The 17,117-nt window shown below is 35.3% G+C and overlaps 1 protein-coding gene and 2 long non-coding RNA genes across 4 annotated transcripts in view; 2 read left to right on the top strand and 1 right to left on the bottom strand.

The window, feature by feature from the left end:
• Positions 1-4,541, bottom strand: part of LOC126872982 (protein lozenge-like) — a 37,796-nt gene extending 33,255 nt beyond the window's left edge. Inside the window, exons 1-2 of the mRNA XM_050633322.1 lie at positions 3,071-4,541; positions 1,880-2,110 (exon numbers count right to left, since the gene is read on the bottom strand). Coding sequence (XP_050489279.1) covers positions 1,880-2,110; positions 3,071-3,326 — 487 coding nt within the window. The 5' untranslated portion in view covers positions 3,327-4,541. The remainder of the gene's footprint in view (positions 1-1,879; positions 2,111-3,070) is intronic.
• A 555-nt stretch (positions 4,542-5,096) lies between these two features.
• LOC126873479 (uncharacterized) lies at positions 5,097-8,258 on the top strand. Of its 2 annotated transcripts, none has more exons than XR_007692418.1 (4): positions 5,097-5,198; positions 5,764-5,897; positions 6,003-6,325; positions 6,925-8,258. It is a non-coding gene; the product is annotated as an uncharacterized LOC126873479 (long non-coding RNA). The 2 variants fall into 2 exon arrangements; XR_007692419.1 differs by having other exon boundaries at positions 5,764-5,901.
• Positions 8,259-13,752: 5,494 nt separating this feature from the next.
• On the top strand, positions 13,753-15,982 carry LOC126873533 (uncharacterized). Its single transcript, XR_007692447.1, has 3 exons — positions 13,753-14,508; positions 14,746-14,813; positions 15,056-15,982. It is a non-coding gene; the product is annotated as an uncharacterized LOC126873533 (long non-coding RNA).
• The last annotated feature ends 1,135 nt before the right edge of the window (positions 15,983-17,117 follow it).

The raw sequence follows: 17,117 nt of genomic DNA, 5'->3' as shown, positions 1-17,117 counted from the left end.
GTATTACGGATTATCGAGGAGAGATAGTGAAAAAAAATACCAAAAACTAGACAAAGGGATCGAAGGATTCCGGCGAGGGACGTGTCCCTTTCGCTAATTGATTTCGGGGATAGCGTGTCCGGTGTCAGGAGGTGGATGGAACCTCGCTGACCCTGCACTTCATGATGAAATCGAATGAAACATAGATGATGCTATCGACGGGCGTACAGCTCGAGCGCGAGCAGTCCGGCTCGTTAATTCATAAATGCATCGTACGGTGCGTGGGGTGCAAAATGCATTTGTAGAACCCGATGAGTTTACCTGCTGGTCCGTAGATAATCGTCGCCCGATCTACGTACACGCGCGTCCCTGAAATCTGCGACTTAATCGGCGTAAAAACGGATTATTTAAAAAGCTACCGGACGATCAATTCATTCGACAATCATTTATTAAAAGCTCGGTTCCCGTGATACGTGTAACTTTGTTCGCGGCTGACACGATTTAATTTCCGCATTGAAGCTTAATCTATACCTTTTAAAGCAGTTTAACAACTGCGGTTTTCCAAACAGCGAATTAACTAACGTAAAGTGCAAACGGTAAAGAAGATATTTAACATTTCTAATTAACTCTCAGACTATTCGTTTCTGCCTGCTTTAATCGAGGCGCTTTTCAAAAATGGGATCCGAAGATAAAATTACTAACTGAGTAAATTGCGTTGAAAGCTTTAGTTTTACTTTTTTAATATTAACTACGCTTCGATTGATACAGTAACGCTTCTTAAGGAATTCTCTTCATGCTTGCGAAATATGTATATAAAAATTTTATAATAAATCTACTATATGATTAGAAAATACATTCAACATCTAAAGTTATGTGCAAAAGTTTCTGGATAGATTATTCACTTCATATAAATAAGATACTTAAAGGAATCTGAAATAGTGTTAGGTGTAAAGGTCTGACAAGTAAAAGAAAACAGTACGGCAAATAAACATTATCATATAACTGTATAATATTAATTACAATCTTTCTTAATATTGCTTTTGAAATAGAAAGTTTTGCGTCATAAACCAATACATCCGTTTCAGAAAGCCTTGCGATTAACTTTTGAGGCATATTAACTAAAGAAACTAAGTGTAAAGTAAATTAGTAATATAAATAAACTTAAAACTAAAAAATATAGAAATTTATATTTGTGTTTTACAGAAACAAGGTAGGAACATTGATCGGATTTGCCTGATTTTCGAGACTTAGCCTCTTTCTCTCTGGCCGACGGACGATGATTTCTGATTAACGGCCAGTTGTTTCGGATGCTAGGTCGGGGCTACCGGCGGACATCGAGTAATGACTCTGGGGGCAGCGGGATGCGAGGGAACTCGCGGATGCGGAGGGTTTAAAAGCGAGAGACGAGTCAAGCGGGGTTGAGGCCAGTTGATGACGATGATGATTACAATAACCGTGCTTTTAGGGGGTTCGAAATCACGGTACATGCCTCTCTCGTGCAGATAATTTACTGGCTGCTTTTTCAACGACTTACAAAGCAAACTGCCACTGACGATGACACTCGAAACCTCAAAACTAACTCTCTCTATTGGCTCGTTTAATCAGTTGCTTCGAGCTTTGATCATTTATCTTCAATCATTGATCTATATCTTCAAATCTAACCGTTGTGTTTTTTTAATGTAGAATCTTAAAAAACGTCTGCATTTAGACATCCATGATTTTAGTTTAGATATTTCAGGTATAACATTATAATGTCAGCAGTTTACATTTAGAGATACGAGATATTAATTTCATTTTTATATCACTATGAAATCTAATGGCGTGATAAAGGTTAGGTTATGTCTCATGTATGTATTTGAAAAAAAGGATGAGAACCGAGAGAACTGTTTAAGAGACTCACCCCTGCCGCTTCTCCCAACGAACCTCAAGTCATTGAACTTGGCGACTTGGTTCTTCATCAAGGTAGTGGAATTCCTTAGTTCGGCGCAACAGTTCTCATCGTTACCCGCTCGCACTGTCACTAGAGTTCCATCGACGACTTCGCCCAGGGCGACAACTTTGAACGCCACCGGAAGCGTCTTGTTGGACCGCCAGTGAGTTGGCAGTTGACTGCATAGAAAATACGGAGAACCTGCAAAAAATTATAAAAGCAATTAGTGTCTTTGCTGTAGAGACAGGCGGAATAGAATTGGTTCTGTTCCATCAGATGCAATTAAATTTTTGTAACAAGCATTACTTTACGTACTTTTCTAATGAATATTCTAAATTAATATTTGGGAAAAATGATATTTTACGATTATATAAAGATTTTTACGTTCTTAAATTTAATTCATCTAACTCTATTCTCGGCCGCCATATTTAATTGTATACTTGTACAAACATTATTCTTGTCTTCTTCTAAAATATGATTAATATGACTAAGAATCTACGTAGAAACATTATAATTTTTTACTAACCTGATATTTCACCAACTGCATATAGAAAATTTTATAGAAAACTGCATATAGAAAACTCCGCTACATGTAACCGTAAAACAAAGACAAGTTTGAATCTTCCGATTTCCCCCCGACTACTATAAATAAACGGACGCGATCGCAAACGGATTATTATAAACTGCGACCAAACGATTTTATACACGCCGTTTCGCGACTAGGACTTTGTACTGACAATTTTAAATACATTAACGATTTTATCTACTAGTAATCTCATCATTCAACCTCCTACACATTGGTGACCACCGACGACGAACACGTACCTTTCACCGAGTAAACTACAAAACTTGTATCGCAAAGGACTCAAAAGTGCAGAAAGAAAGGAACAACAGAAACCTTTATCCATATACTTTACAAACAAATCATTTAAATCTTCAAAAACACATTACATATTAATGTAAATGTAATGTAATGTAAACGAACCAGACAATTTTACTAACCTAGTAATCCTAGTTTACAAACAATATGAATATTCACATCCATCCATACATCCTCACAAACAAATTACTTCAGTCACTACAAATATACCGTAATAAATTTACAAAGTTTCCATAAACGATTAAAGACAGACTAATTTCAATGTTAGAAATATTACGAACCTGTTCGAACTAATTCGCCAGGGTGTTCAGCCTGTGCCTCGCCGACGAGTCTCTCGGTCCACCACAGCTCGCCGACGGCGGCACCCTCGCTCATCTCGCCACCTCCTCCCCCGGCGTCGGCGTCGTCGGCCTGCTGGTACCTGGTGTTCACCCCCTGGAGAGGCGCCAGTGAGGGGCCGCACGGGCCGGCGCCTTCGTGGGATCCAACGGTGGCGTAATTCTCCCCGCAGCCCACGGAACCCACCGGTAGATGCATCCCATCGGCCAGTAGCCGCCCCTCGTCGCCCAAGCACGCACCCTCCGGGCAAGACGTCGTGACTTCACTTGCCTCCTCGATCTATGCACTCCACCGGAGCCTGCTATCTACTTCCTGGCTGCTACCAGTAACTCCTCCTCCAGCAGCTGCTTCTCCACTTCTGGTCCACACGATGGATATCCAGGATACTTACCGACACATTCATCGTATCTTATAATACGTACGAAGTATTGTCGGCGTTCTCGAAATTTCTCCGAGTTCCATAACGACAGCTCTTAAACTTACTCGTTTCCCGCCAACGCCATGACAATATTTATCGAATAACAACGTAACACCTCCAATCAGAAACTGTTTCTCCCCGCTATTGCACTTTTAGTCCGCGAGGTGTCACTACAGAGATCGATGCACGATCTATCAAGGATTTATTATTAAACTATACGATCACTTATTGATGACGTAACACGTTTTTACCCGGATTGGAGGCTCCTACAGGTTGCTGGACGCGAGGTACGCCGAGGTTTCCGAACCTCTGACACCAGTTGGTCTAATGACAGCTTAAATGAGAAGCTTTCACTTTTGTTTCGCGACAAAGATTCGATACTATGTACAGACACGATTGTTGACGAGGCTCGTTTGTAGATTCGAGAAAACACAGTACATCGAAATAGAGGTTGGGAATGAAACACAATTACAGGAACGTCAGTCGCGGTCGACGGTGCGCGACGTAATGCCGGCGGCGCGGCTTCAGCCGCGTGTTCCGCGTAAGCGGCCCGGGACGGCCTAAGCCTTGCAATTCCAAAGCTCCCCACCGTCGACATCATCCTCCCACCGCGCCTCCTCTCTTCCATATCCCCACTGTTAGATCGCCCGCCCTCTGATCGAGTGCACTCGTTTTCTGGCCAGTGTTCGCGTTTTCATATTTCTCGGCTTATTTATACGCAGTCTATTCTCTCACGCGAAGAGTTTTTCGCCAGCTTCCGGCGAATATGTTGCATTGTTCAACTACTGGGAAATTGTGTTAGTCATGGCAAATGATCATATCAATTAGTAATCGATTGCATTTGATCAAATAGTTTTAATGTACTCAGTATCTTAATATATCTCAAACTGTTAATTAGTTTCGTTATAGAAGTATGCGATTAGTGCTCGATTCTCTAGGAGCAAATGATTTACTTTTACTCGTTGCAAGATGACATGAATAATGGTATATTCCAAGGTAAATTTAAAAACACCATCACTTTTTAATATATGTGCACATAACGTTATTCAACGTAATTGCTGAACGTAGTACGTGTATTTAATTTTGTATATTTAATCAAATTGAATAAGAGCGTGCAAATTAGGTTAAGTAGTGCCACGCACTAAGGAACTAGGATTTCGATCTATAGGCCGTTCGATAGGAACTGCTTGCGATTATCGAAAGCGTCAGTGGCGTTGGCACAGTTTAGTCAGCACAAGTAAGTGTTCCAAATTATAATTGTAGCTTTGAGAAAAGAATTACAGAAATCATTTAATATAAAAGAGTGCTGAATGTTATCACTGTGAGCTTTAGGTTAGCTCGAAATGAAGTTGAATCGTAAAGTGCACGTTAAGGTGGCGTTACAAAGTGATCATTCGTTTAACCTTTCGCATAAACCATTTAGGTATGATCATAGAATATTAAGCATTACTAGTATCCACGGTATCCACATTCAGTTTAACAATGCAGTAATTAGGTTAGTTTGAAGTAAAGTTGAATCATAAAGAATTGAAAACAGTATCCATTCGTTCACTTTTAGGTTCCTTAAAATGTGTAAAAATCCAGAGATACAGTATATTAATTAGCTGTACAGGAGAAAAGATACATTGAAGGCCATTTCGATATCGCGAAAGGTAAATCCAACCTGTTTCATGGCTACAGCAAATTTACGGAAAATCCCATGTGTCATCGTAGTTGCTATCTATAATTGTATCCATTTATAAATATATTTGCATATGCTAGTGAGCCCGATTTTGCAACTGATCAAAACCCGATTCGACCAATCATGTAGTACCAATATATATAAAACATATAGATGTCGTTGATGTAATATTTGACATGGTCGAACTAATTCATGCTAATTAGTCATTTCTCTACATAGTCTTTTAGTTAGTTCTAATACCGATAAGGAGGAAGTATCATCAAAACTCCGTGTGTTATCATGTTCTTTTTCAAAGCGGGCCAAGCTTTCAGCACCTGCGATTTCGTAATCTTGCTGAATGGCGTTAAACGCTCATATCCTTTTCTGAAATAATTGATAGTCGAATAGTCGGGGATTCTAATAATTCCTAGTATATAACAGGATAATATTCGCATGCACTATCAGGAAAGTTATTCAATTTTCTGGGAAGCGAGGGAAATTCAAATGTTTTTCATCATGGCTTGCTTTCCACCTAACCTTTATTCCGATGTTTCCAGATTAAACAGAACCCTATAAAACCTCATTGGCGAAAGGAAACGAAGTAATAGAGTACATATTTTGATGTTTATAAATTGGAGAATACATTAAAAACTGATGATAATTAATCATAGGAAAAAAGTGGCTTTTCTAAGTTAGTGAGTTACATCTCTAATACCTATTTCAATATATCGTAGAATTGTATAAACCCCAAGTGACGAAAACGAACGGAATAATAAAAAAATCTTGATTTTTGTAGTTTGAAACTTGGACAAAAGTCGCTCATAGGGGTTGAAAAGAGTGACTTCTCCAGGTTACAAGATCCAAGTGGCAACCCAGTGTATCAGCAAGGCGTAACAAGTGTCTGTGTGACGTCACGCGGCTTTCTGGAGGCGGAGCCTGTGATCGCGGGAGCAGGTGGGGGTGGGACTCTCCCGCATCGTGGATCGTTTGCCCCACCCTCGGGATTTTGTTCCTTCGTACCACCGCCACCTTCAACCTCCTCCTTTTCTCCCCCGTCGTCTCTTTTACTCTCTTTTGAACTTTGTTCGGTGACCCCCCACCTGTCTCTACTCTACCAAGGTAGGAAGCTGTTACCTCTGATATCCATTGCAAGGTTCAATCCACCGGGAATTTTGTAGAATTGTATCTTTGGTCAGATATGTACCTTCTACACAGATGCCAAACATTATTACTAGACATATAAGTTGGCTGGTAATGATAATTGATAGGGTTTAGGTTTGGACGAGTTCTCTTCAGATATTCCTCCTTGCTTCAATTTGAAAATCACTGGTTGTTCTCCTAAATTGTTTAAAATCATGCTAATAGTTTGATGATCTTTGTATATCTTGAAAATTCTTCAAAATTTCTAGTAAATTCTTTCTTTCTAGTAAATTCAAGTCTAGAAATTTAGATTCGTCATCCGTAGGTAGGTACCCCAATTTGAAAAGCAATGGTAGTTCTAGAATAATGTATCATAATAGATTACAGTAATAATTTGATAACTTTTACATATTTCGAAAATTCTTTACGATTCTATTATTACATCTTCTAAAGAAAATCAGCTATCAAATTACTATCTATGTGTCTTGTATACAGCTTTTACAGTTCAATGAAGTACTTAAATTTCTCCCATGTCGTTTCAACATCCTATAATCTGACCAATCCTTTTCAATTTCCAGTTGCAAGAACGCCGAACTGCCACAAAATACTCGGGTAAGCTGTAATCAAATAACCGTTGACCCTTTGAAGTTAACCGGTGAAGTCAAACGATCCAGCCCGACGACGCACCGATATTACTTGATACGTAACTTCGTTGAAGTTGGAAAGAATTTTCCCGGAATACATACGCGAAAAGATGGTGTAAGGCGCTTTAAAGGTCTCCGGTCGGCGTGTTCCCGCAACGCTACCGTTTATTGCACTGTGGTCTGCTAAAGTGCAATCGAGGAAGCAAAATGCGGTTTCACTCGTTCGTGCGGGGCTCGCAAGAATGTAATTAACCCCTCGGAAGTGGCACGGTGCTTCGACCCGTAGCCGATTTTACCTGCGTTTTCTTATCTCTCTGTCTTTAAAAGTGAGAAGCGCGGACAAGGGACACCTCGCCGATCGGTTTTGTCGGTTCACACCGATCTACCGCAAAAATCGGGTCTGCGTGTCGTGAAACCGCAATTACTTACGCGAAAGACGCCGGCCAGATCTATCGCAGTTGTCACGTGTGTTTATGGTTGTTCGACCATGATGTAATCCCATTGTTTTTTACTTGATTTTTCTAATCTGTAAGTTGAGATTTTTTCTTTTAATTGGGTAGTTTGCTTCTTTTAATAAGAAAATGTATAAATAATGTGGTAATTCAATTCGTGGTTAGGAATGCTTAATAGATGGAATAATTAGACATTGTTATTTGTCTTGTGAATTAATGATCAATTAAGATGAGATCTTTTGAAATAAATTTTCTTTGGTAGCATTGTGTTGTAGTTAGTAGATTTCTTTTAACAGAAAATTGTACGAATCGTGTGGTTATAGATATGTAAAAGATAGCGATTGTTACTTATCCTATGAATTAGTAATTAATTAATTAAATGAAATATAGGAATTGTGCGATATTTTCGAAGCAACGTCGGATTGTAAAGCTCGTTATGAGGTAAGCGAGATAACAGATTAATGGGCGGAGGGAAAGCAGAAACATTTTTTACGCTTTTTATCAGGATGGCGACATCGCTTGGAAACGATACCGGTGGCCAGCGCCACCGGAAGGGCTTCGTAAGACACACTTATCGACAACTCGATTCTCAGAAAATAGTGTCTCGTGAAAAGGGCTTTCCCCTGATAACTTTGGTAATCGAAGAATTCTTAATGTGATATGTTCGAACTCATTAATCATGTACATGTCGAAATAATCTTCCGAAGATTTGTCCACGAAAATTTGCTTCCTTTAACTATGGAATTTCGTTTCAATGGAAAATAGATAGAAAGAGATCGTAAGTAGAGGTTTCCTAAATTCAACAGAATCTTGTTAACTAGATAGGAAACTTTAAATTTTATTATGAAAGATAGTGAAGAGAATTTTATTAATATTGTGTAAAGATCTTTTTACGGGGTTAAATTTTGTCTGAGAAAAGGGATCGTACAACCGGACGTAAGTTAATCTGCCTTTTGCGTAAAAGCCGAGCTAATGAACTATAAATAAGGGAGGAATACTTACGGCAAGTGGACAGCCGCACTTACTGACCCTTCGTAATTAAAATCCCGCCCTAAATCAGGACTAGGGACGCGATTAGACGACCTCTCTTCCTCTCTTCTGTAAAACCCAAATCTGCGACCCTTAGCTCCTTCGACCCGTTCTCCCTTCGTTCTTACGTTCACGCACTCTCGGATCGTCTGAATAGGTACCATCGTTTGTTTTATTCCTAGGTGTTAGGTATATAGGTATATTTTATTCGATACATCTTTCATTTGGAGAATCTAATAAATTCAGCTTTAATTCTACTAGACTGGTTGATTTTACTTGTGTATTTACAACTATATTTTGGAGATTCTCATAAATACTAGTTAATTGAATACGTATATATATATACATATTTTAATCATTAAAACATAAAGTTCACAAAAAATCGATTAACATTGCTTGAAAAACTATCAGCCGTTGGAAATTTTATGAATAAACTGTTTCATCATAAAGCATATCTTAGATGCTTTAGATTGTTTGAGTTACAGATAACAAAATTAATAGAGGTAGCTTTCGCAGCTTCACTTAAGTAAGTTAGTAATTTGTTTATACCTCTGTAAAACCTTTTCGCAAGAGAAATATCCAATACCTTGAATTAGATTGTAGAAGTATTGAAAGAATATTCTAGTAACAATTTACAACAATGAATATTATGTTGGATATTATATTGTAAACTAGGCAACAGAAATTTCAATAAAAATCATTGACTTCGTTCTTTTTAAAGAACAAAAACCTAATAACAGATAGAACTTTGGAAATACATAATCGTTTTTACAAACTTTACGAAGAGGAGGAAGATACTGTTAATGTTGGATTTAATAAAGTTTAATATTATCGTGATCCGACGATAATTGTCTCATGGTACTGGCAAGTATTTCGATTAGATGAAACAAGCAAAAGTGGTAGGCCTTCGTGACTATGTGGAACAATTCATGCCGTTTCCGTTTCCGTCGATGCAATTCCGTTTCCGTTAATCCAATTGCAAAGCGTGCAGCTAATAATACTCGCTAGGGTGGCCACGCGATTATAGGAAGGGGATGCAGTCAAAGAATATAACAGGCCTATGAAAGAGGGTGGTCGATTTAGAAGGCAAATGACTGCATGATTATCATTATCGTAATATTTTTAATTCCACCGACAGCTGTTCTTTTTCATAGTTATCGTGTTCGTGATTCTCTTGCATATTACTTCACATAAAATTCTAAGAAGAATACGAAGAGTGTAAAATAAAGATATCTGTATCCTTGTAATAATGAATGTATGTATTATACCTACAATGGAAAATTTATTTCAATTTTCGAATTTTCCGCTTTAAATATCGTTACTCTTCTGGCATACATTCTCTTTTGCAGTATAATTAGTTCAAATTCGTGAGTCGATTTAAACGTAAATTGAACTAAATTTGATATTTGGAGGAAGGTAGTGAGAAGGTGGAAATTAAATAGACGAAGAGGAAATAACGCAAAGGGGAATGATAATTATAGGTATGACAAGCCGAAATCTCGACTTCTGCCGTATGAAACGAATGAGAGGATAGGACACACACACGTAGGTACTATTATCTCCCACCCTTGCACCCCTTCTGGCTAGCCATACTTTCCATGACCACCGACGTAGATATGTACATCCACCCTTGTATAGTCCGTTAATAAGCTTAATAAACCCCCTGTGCGACTACCTCTCTCTAGTGTCCACTGTATTCTAGATTCCGAGGATACAGGGATGGCTCTTGATTCTCGGTCTTCGGTAAATTGTGTTTGGTATTCCGACCATCCATCATATACAACAGCCTTACAGAAAGTACCTTCGAACCGAATTTTCATCAACAATTTTGCTTCATCTTGTTAAAAAGTAGAATCTATCTTATGGACAGCTTTTGTAATATATAGAAACATTTTCATCAACTGTTATATCTCATCTAGCGAATATATCTCATAAAGCGAACTTGCAAGACTTTTTTGTTGAATTCCTTATATATGAATGGTTTTTTAACTTTTCTCTTATCTAGAAAATAGAAACTACTATTATTTTTTAGTTTAAATATGTTCATCTCAAATCTCGGAAATGGAAAAGAATTGAATTCAAAGAAATGTTAAAAATTCCTCCTAAGCTTTAAAATACAGGATAAGATGAGCTACAAATATGAATGCCATTATTTTTTTATTTCGATATCTTTATTATAAGCTCCACAGAATGGAAATAAGTTGGATCTAAGATTTGTTTAGACCTCCATAAGAAACTTATGAGTTTTAAACTAAAACTTGGGATATATATGCTAGAAAATAGGATACTACTATTATTCTTCCATTTAGATATTCTCATTCTAAACTTCACGATGTGGAAACAAGTAGAATTTAAAAAACGTTAAAATTTTTCTATAAACTTCCTAAAGTGAAATATAGCTGATGAATGAAGATGCAAATATGTTATACCGAAGTATAGTAATTTAATCGTAGAAGACAGTACATGATGGAACTAGACCGTAGAAAATCGTTTGTGCCTCCCTGCGCTTACCAGAACGGCAGTGTAAGCCTGGTGCGGTCCAGCTTTGAGGAGGACATCAAAAGGATAACAATACAGATGTGAGACATACCCTGCGCTTCATCCTGTTTGGGGAAACGAGCTTTAAAGCATGAGCTTTACCACTCGTTTCGACGAAGGGATTGGAAAGCGTAAATTAAGAACATCGGACAGTGCATTAAACGAATTTGGCTTGACTTGGAACTGAATCGTATGCGTATTAAGTACAATCAGCATGTATTAACTAGATTTCGAGTTCATAAACAGTTCTTGTTTGGTATGAGGAAGGAATTAACGATTTGGAATATTCTTTGATATTCTCTAAAACGATTATACATATTTGTAGTATTTTAATACTATTTAAAGTAAGAATTACAATTATTTGTTAATATAGACTGATTAGATTAGGATTGAAATTTGATCTAGACTTGTTATTTTGTTGAAGAGCTTCGATTTATTCGTTGCGTATCGACATGTTGAGATCAATGATAGTGTCGGATGGTATAGATGGTTCGTTTTTTATCAATTACGTCGATAATAAGAAGCGCAGTTTAGTGGGTAAATTGTACATATAAATTATCCGGAATTCAGAAAATCCTTATTAATAATGGTTAATAGGCCTTTCAAATAAATTTCACACCCTATGTAGTTTTGTGATATATACATATATATGATTCAAGAACTCTAACTGTTAATTTCTTAATATTTTTATATCATTTACAACATTACCGATTTAATGTAAAATTATATCACAGTCTCAGCACTTCCAGTGATACGAATCACATCAAAGAATGCCAATAGTACAGTTATAATGCAGAATAAACCTGTTACTTTATAGAATTTCGTGTTTTATGTTGTCAAATATTAATTTTGTAAGAAATCAGCTTTGCTATGCCCTCCACAATGGAACAGTGAGATTAGGCATTATATTTAATACAACTACCAAAATTGGTAAAACCACTAGAAGTAAAGCAACAATATGTTAACACAATTTAATGATGTGGCATATTATTTCTTTATAAACGGATATCGAAATACAGGAAAACCCAAATAGGATCCAGGTACTGTTAGAATATGATACGGTCCTACACCAACATCGCCCTAGTGGCAGCTGTACGAACTAAAATATGAAGTTACATCATTTTGCGCGCTGTCATATTGAAAATTGGAAGGAACTGGGAGCAGAGTCGAACAATTATGAATAATAACAGCAAGTATAATTAACATACGTATAATTGATGAAAGTTGTTAAATGAATGAAATATGAATAAAAGAATAATAAATATGTATATATAGGCTCTTCTGTATACATATGTATGTACAAGGTATAAGTTAATCACAGTTCCTTCGGCCCAGATATAATTTTATTTTGAATGAAAAATTATCTTTCTTCAGCTTTCTATCTACTAATCAGTTTTTATGCATCTCAATCTAATATATTATTTTCTTTTCTTTTCTTTTGAGACATAATATGTTTACTGCTGAAAAGATATCCTTGAACATAGGTTTTTCAGGAATTTGACGAATCCTATTCGTGCATACGCATCTAACTAGCTATTTAATTCCCCCACTCCTTGCCAGCCGAAATTCGCGGGATAAATCGCGGTGCTGGAGTCAGTTAAGTATGGGCAATCAGAGAGATTAGACGTACATTTATTCGTGTCACTTCGCGACAAATATCTTTGGTACTTTCATAGACATTTTCTACCAAGTTTAAATTCACGCTATCGTTATTTTTACTTAATTGTACATTTTTCTTTAATACTTCATTATAATCTATTATTTAGTTACCTTCTTTTCTTTTTATCGTTTTTTTTGGTTGCCCCATTTGCCGGTAGCTTGTCTAATGTGTTTTCGAAAGACAATTTGGCTTTGATTATTGTTCCATTTACAAGTAATTTTCTTTTTTTATACATTTGTATTAATATTTTGTTCTTTTTTTGCGCAGATTGCAATTGTTTGATTCCGAAGGAAGCTTGAAACTATTAGAGTGATGCTGCGAAATTCGAAAGGACGGGATGGAAGTCAAAAGGACGCCATGGTGATTAACGATAAATTTGATAACTTTTCGTTGAAATGAGGTAATATTTCATTTATTTTAAGGAAGGCAAACGTATTTATATGTTTGTTTCCCCTTTTTAGTTAAGTAATTGGTAATATTTATTCACTATGCGATTAATTCCATTTATTATAAATATTTTGTGATATTAACATAATTAATATCTAATATAACAAATTCTAAATTTACGGTTAATTAAGAATACTAAGATGAAAAATGCAAGATTAAAGAAATTACTTTTTTCTTTCGAATATATTAAATTATGTTTCCGAAGAAATTGAAAAGATTATTTAACATAAATTTGACATAGATTTTCTCGATTTTGTTTCATTTGAGTAAGAAATTCAAATAACTTTTTCATTTTGTTTCATTATTCGTAAATTGTCTGTAATATAATATTGACTATTAATTTCGTCATCTTTAATAACTTCTATTACATTCGAGAAAGTACGCTATCAGAGACAAGTTTGGACAGGTTCTGCGCATCGCGTTTTTTTCATATTGCGCAGCTTTGTTTAACGGTCAGAAGAAGTGCGCCATGTTGCATTAGAAGGAAGTCACGTAATACATAAAATATTTGAAGCTGTAATGGCGGACATTCAATTTGAAAAATATTTTAAATAAACTAACGATATATTTTCTTTCGTATTCTTGGTATGATATTTCTATGTATATTTTCGTTCCTTGATATGATATATGATTCTACCTATTGTAAATAAATAATGATTAATTCGTAGTTCTAAGAGAGCAGTATTTTCGTAAACAAACACTCGACTCCCTATCCCTTACCTCTTATAAAGTTTTTCTTTCAGAATATTTTTGTAACCGCGCGCAATGCGGTTGGTAGAGTCAGTGCTTGCTGCGTTAAATCACATTTAATATTGACTTAGAACATAACAACTTTCATTAAATTTAATTGTAATAATCAGACGCGAAATTAGAGTCAGTGTGTCCGCCAATTGTCATTTGACTTAAACGGACGTGTTAATAGTCTATTACTCTATTTTTTTTGTTACACGTTCGTTTTCGGTAGTAGAGTCGCAGGTCTCGCAAGAGGATAAAGCCTTTCCTGGAGCTCAAGAATGTAAGTTTTTCGTACATTGCATTTTAATTTATTTATCGAACTAAAATCTTAAAATTTTGCTATTGAAGTACACAATAAAAATGTTTGATATCGTTCAGAAATTGGTAGAGCCTCAATTTCTAAGTCTGTCATTATTGTGTTAAAATTCCATTTTTTATATAAAATTAAACTATATTAGAATTTCAAATCTTTTTATTATTAAAATTTCATGTTTGAATAGAGTTTTATTTTGCATTGTTTTAAGTTTTCTAACAATCACAAGTACGTTTTCAAGAGCAACTTATAGTATTTAACATGTTTTGTTACAGGTTTTTCATAACTTGCATCATTTTTCCTCTTCTTTGGGAAGGATGTAGTGGTGTTTTAAATTTATACATGTAAGAATCTTTGCACATTGTATTTTATTATTTTTATTCTTTGTATTTCGCTGTAATTATTATTAATTAAATACTAAAATCTGGTTTTAAATTTTTATATTAGAATTTTAATTTCTTTTGCTATTAAAGTTAAGTCTTCATAGAGTTTCATATTTTATTTGTGAAATTTTTTTTACAACTTAACAACAATTTAAGTATTTCTAAAAATAAATTATAATAATTCATATTTTGTTAAAGGTATGCCACTTCTTCTCCTTCTTCCTGTTGCCTGGAAAATACCTAGTGGTGTTTCAAAAGCCAAAAATGTAAGTAACTACTTATTTTATATTTTATTTAAGTCGATTTTTTATATTTCATGATAATTATTATTAATTAAAAGATAAAATTTGATTAAAAATTTGAAAACTTGTAAATTTTTCATTCCTAAATTGAATATTATTAGAAAAAATATTTATTTAGTAGAAATTAGTCGTTTATCATTTCAAACTTTTAAAGTAATTAACACCGTCATTACTAGTAAATTAAAATATTCTATGCTTTGTTACAGTTTTCTTCCATTGAATTCGAGGATTCCAATTTGATGGTGGCTTGATGACGATCTCCCTTGGATCAGAACAACATCGAAGACAAAATTCTTCACATCTAATCGTGAGTCGCATGTATTTGTGTTCCTCCGGTCATTCAATCATGTCGAAGGATGAATGATCCGAATCGACACGGGTGATTGGTTGTATACGTAGAATTTTTGACGAGCATAGTGACCGCGGGTATTTATACCCGTGAGTAGTAACATTTTTTGTCTATATTTTATTTATTAGTTTAGGATAGGTTTTCTTGCACACCGCGTTTTTAAATGTTGATGCTAATATATATAATATATATAAGTATGATATTTACATACTGCAATATAAAGTATTTTGTATAAGTAATATAATGTTATGAGATATAATTAGTATATATATATGCATATGATTGAAAATTTCACAATATATTCATTATAATTATTTATAAAATCAAAGTATTTTGTAGTGAAGAAGTCTGATGCCCTCAGACTTCGTTAGTATGGAAATTCAAGTATGATTAAAGTTATTATAATGCTGATGAAGACTATAAATTATGTTTATTTTAATGTTTTACTTTATTATGGTATAGAGCAGTTTTATCATTTGAGTATACACAGTATAATTTCAGTAAAATTCGGAATATGAAATATGAAAGTATATGTTAAAGTATAACTCTGTCTGTCCGTTATGACGGATGTTATCAAATTTCACGTGCAAGAAAACATTTCGCGGCAGGCTGATATCAGAATCAAAACAAGTTGTGAACGTTTTTTTGTGTTTTCAAAGATGTGTTTTGATAAAGATATCGCCTGAGGATATTTTGAGTAATAAAGTTCATTTAGAATCCATTGTTATTCATTGATATAAATATTACTTGCTTTGAATCTTAGTTTATATTTAATAAATATCTGTATTCTTCATTAATTTCCTTCATTCTAGCTTAATAGTTTAATTGTTCATTAAAATAATAAAGTAAAATGCAGTATAGAATTATTAAAATTTGAAATGCAATTAGATTGCAAAATCAAAGAATATTAGCCCGTTAGACAGAAAATATAATAGATAGGCTAATCATATTTTTAGCATAGGATTTTCAGGTTTAACCCCTTCCATGTTCATTGTCAGAATCTCACTCACGTGCCCAGGTGCTTCTTGGGTGGGAGGAAGGCAATGGGCATGATGAGTAGTCTATAAGCTTAACAATTTTTTCAGCGACTGACGTTGCGTTAGCGTATCGTGCACGATGTATTTTCCACTGTGTGTGTGTGTGTGGTTAGGCTGTGGAATTGCGTCGTTTCTGCTATTTATTATAATCTTGAAATAGTTATGGATTCGGAAATATGAATCCAATTACCATTGGAAATAACATTGTTAGTAAATAGGTATAGTGGATGTAAATATTAATATTACTAATCTCAGTATTAAACTACAATGATAATTACATTGAGTAAAATACAACCTATTCCAGTCAAATTATTTCTTTAGATGATATACATATACATGATTATATACGATTATGGGTATTTAATTAAAATTGAAATTTAAATATATTTGGATAATTAAAGTTGAAATATACGGAATATTTTTACGCAATGGTCGCTAGCCATCGTCAGTCGATTTCAGGGAAATGGTACGTACTTTAGAGTGTGAAAGTTGTATGCCAAACTCGGGTGTCGGAGACGTCCCGGGGCGTCTCTCTAGTGTAGGCCTTTGCGCCCGGGTTATGTGTGAGAACCGTGGAGTGAATGTGTTGGTGTGCTTGTTTTGCCATTTTTTCAGGTTTAAATAAAGGTTTCCGGGTAGGATAGGTAGCATATTTTCTGGTATGAGTGTTAACTATAAGTAGGTAGGGCCGGGCAGGTTGGCACAGTCTTTCGTCGGGTAGGCGCGTTTTCGCGTGTCCAACCTGTTTCAGGAAATTTGATTTGAAAAATTGACGGTGAAGCTGACATCACGAATGGAGCATACCATTTGTCTTGAGCCTTGCCTATCGATTTTTCGAATATCGCGGTCGTGGTCGCGAATGGGTTCCGAAACGAACGTTTA

The sequence above is a fragment of the Bombus huntii genome, chromosome 14 (genome assembly GCF_024542735.1).
Source record: "Bombus huntii isolate Logan2020A chromosome 14, iyBomHunt1.1, whole genome shotgun sequence".
Classification (NCBI taxonomy): domain Eukaryota; kingdom Metazoa; phylum Arthropoda; class Insecta; order Hymenoptera; family Apidae; genus Bombus; species Bombus huntii.
Note: the sequence above shows the minus strand (reverse complement) of the source record. Positions and strands in the feature narration are given on the sequence as shown.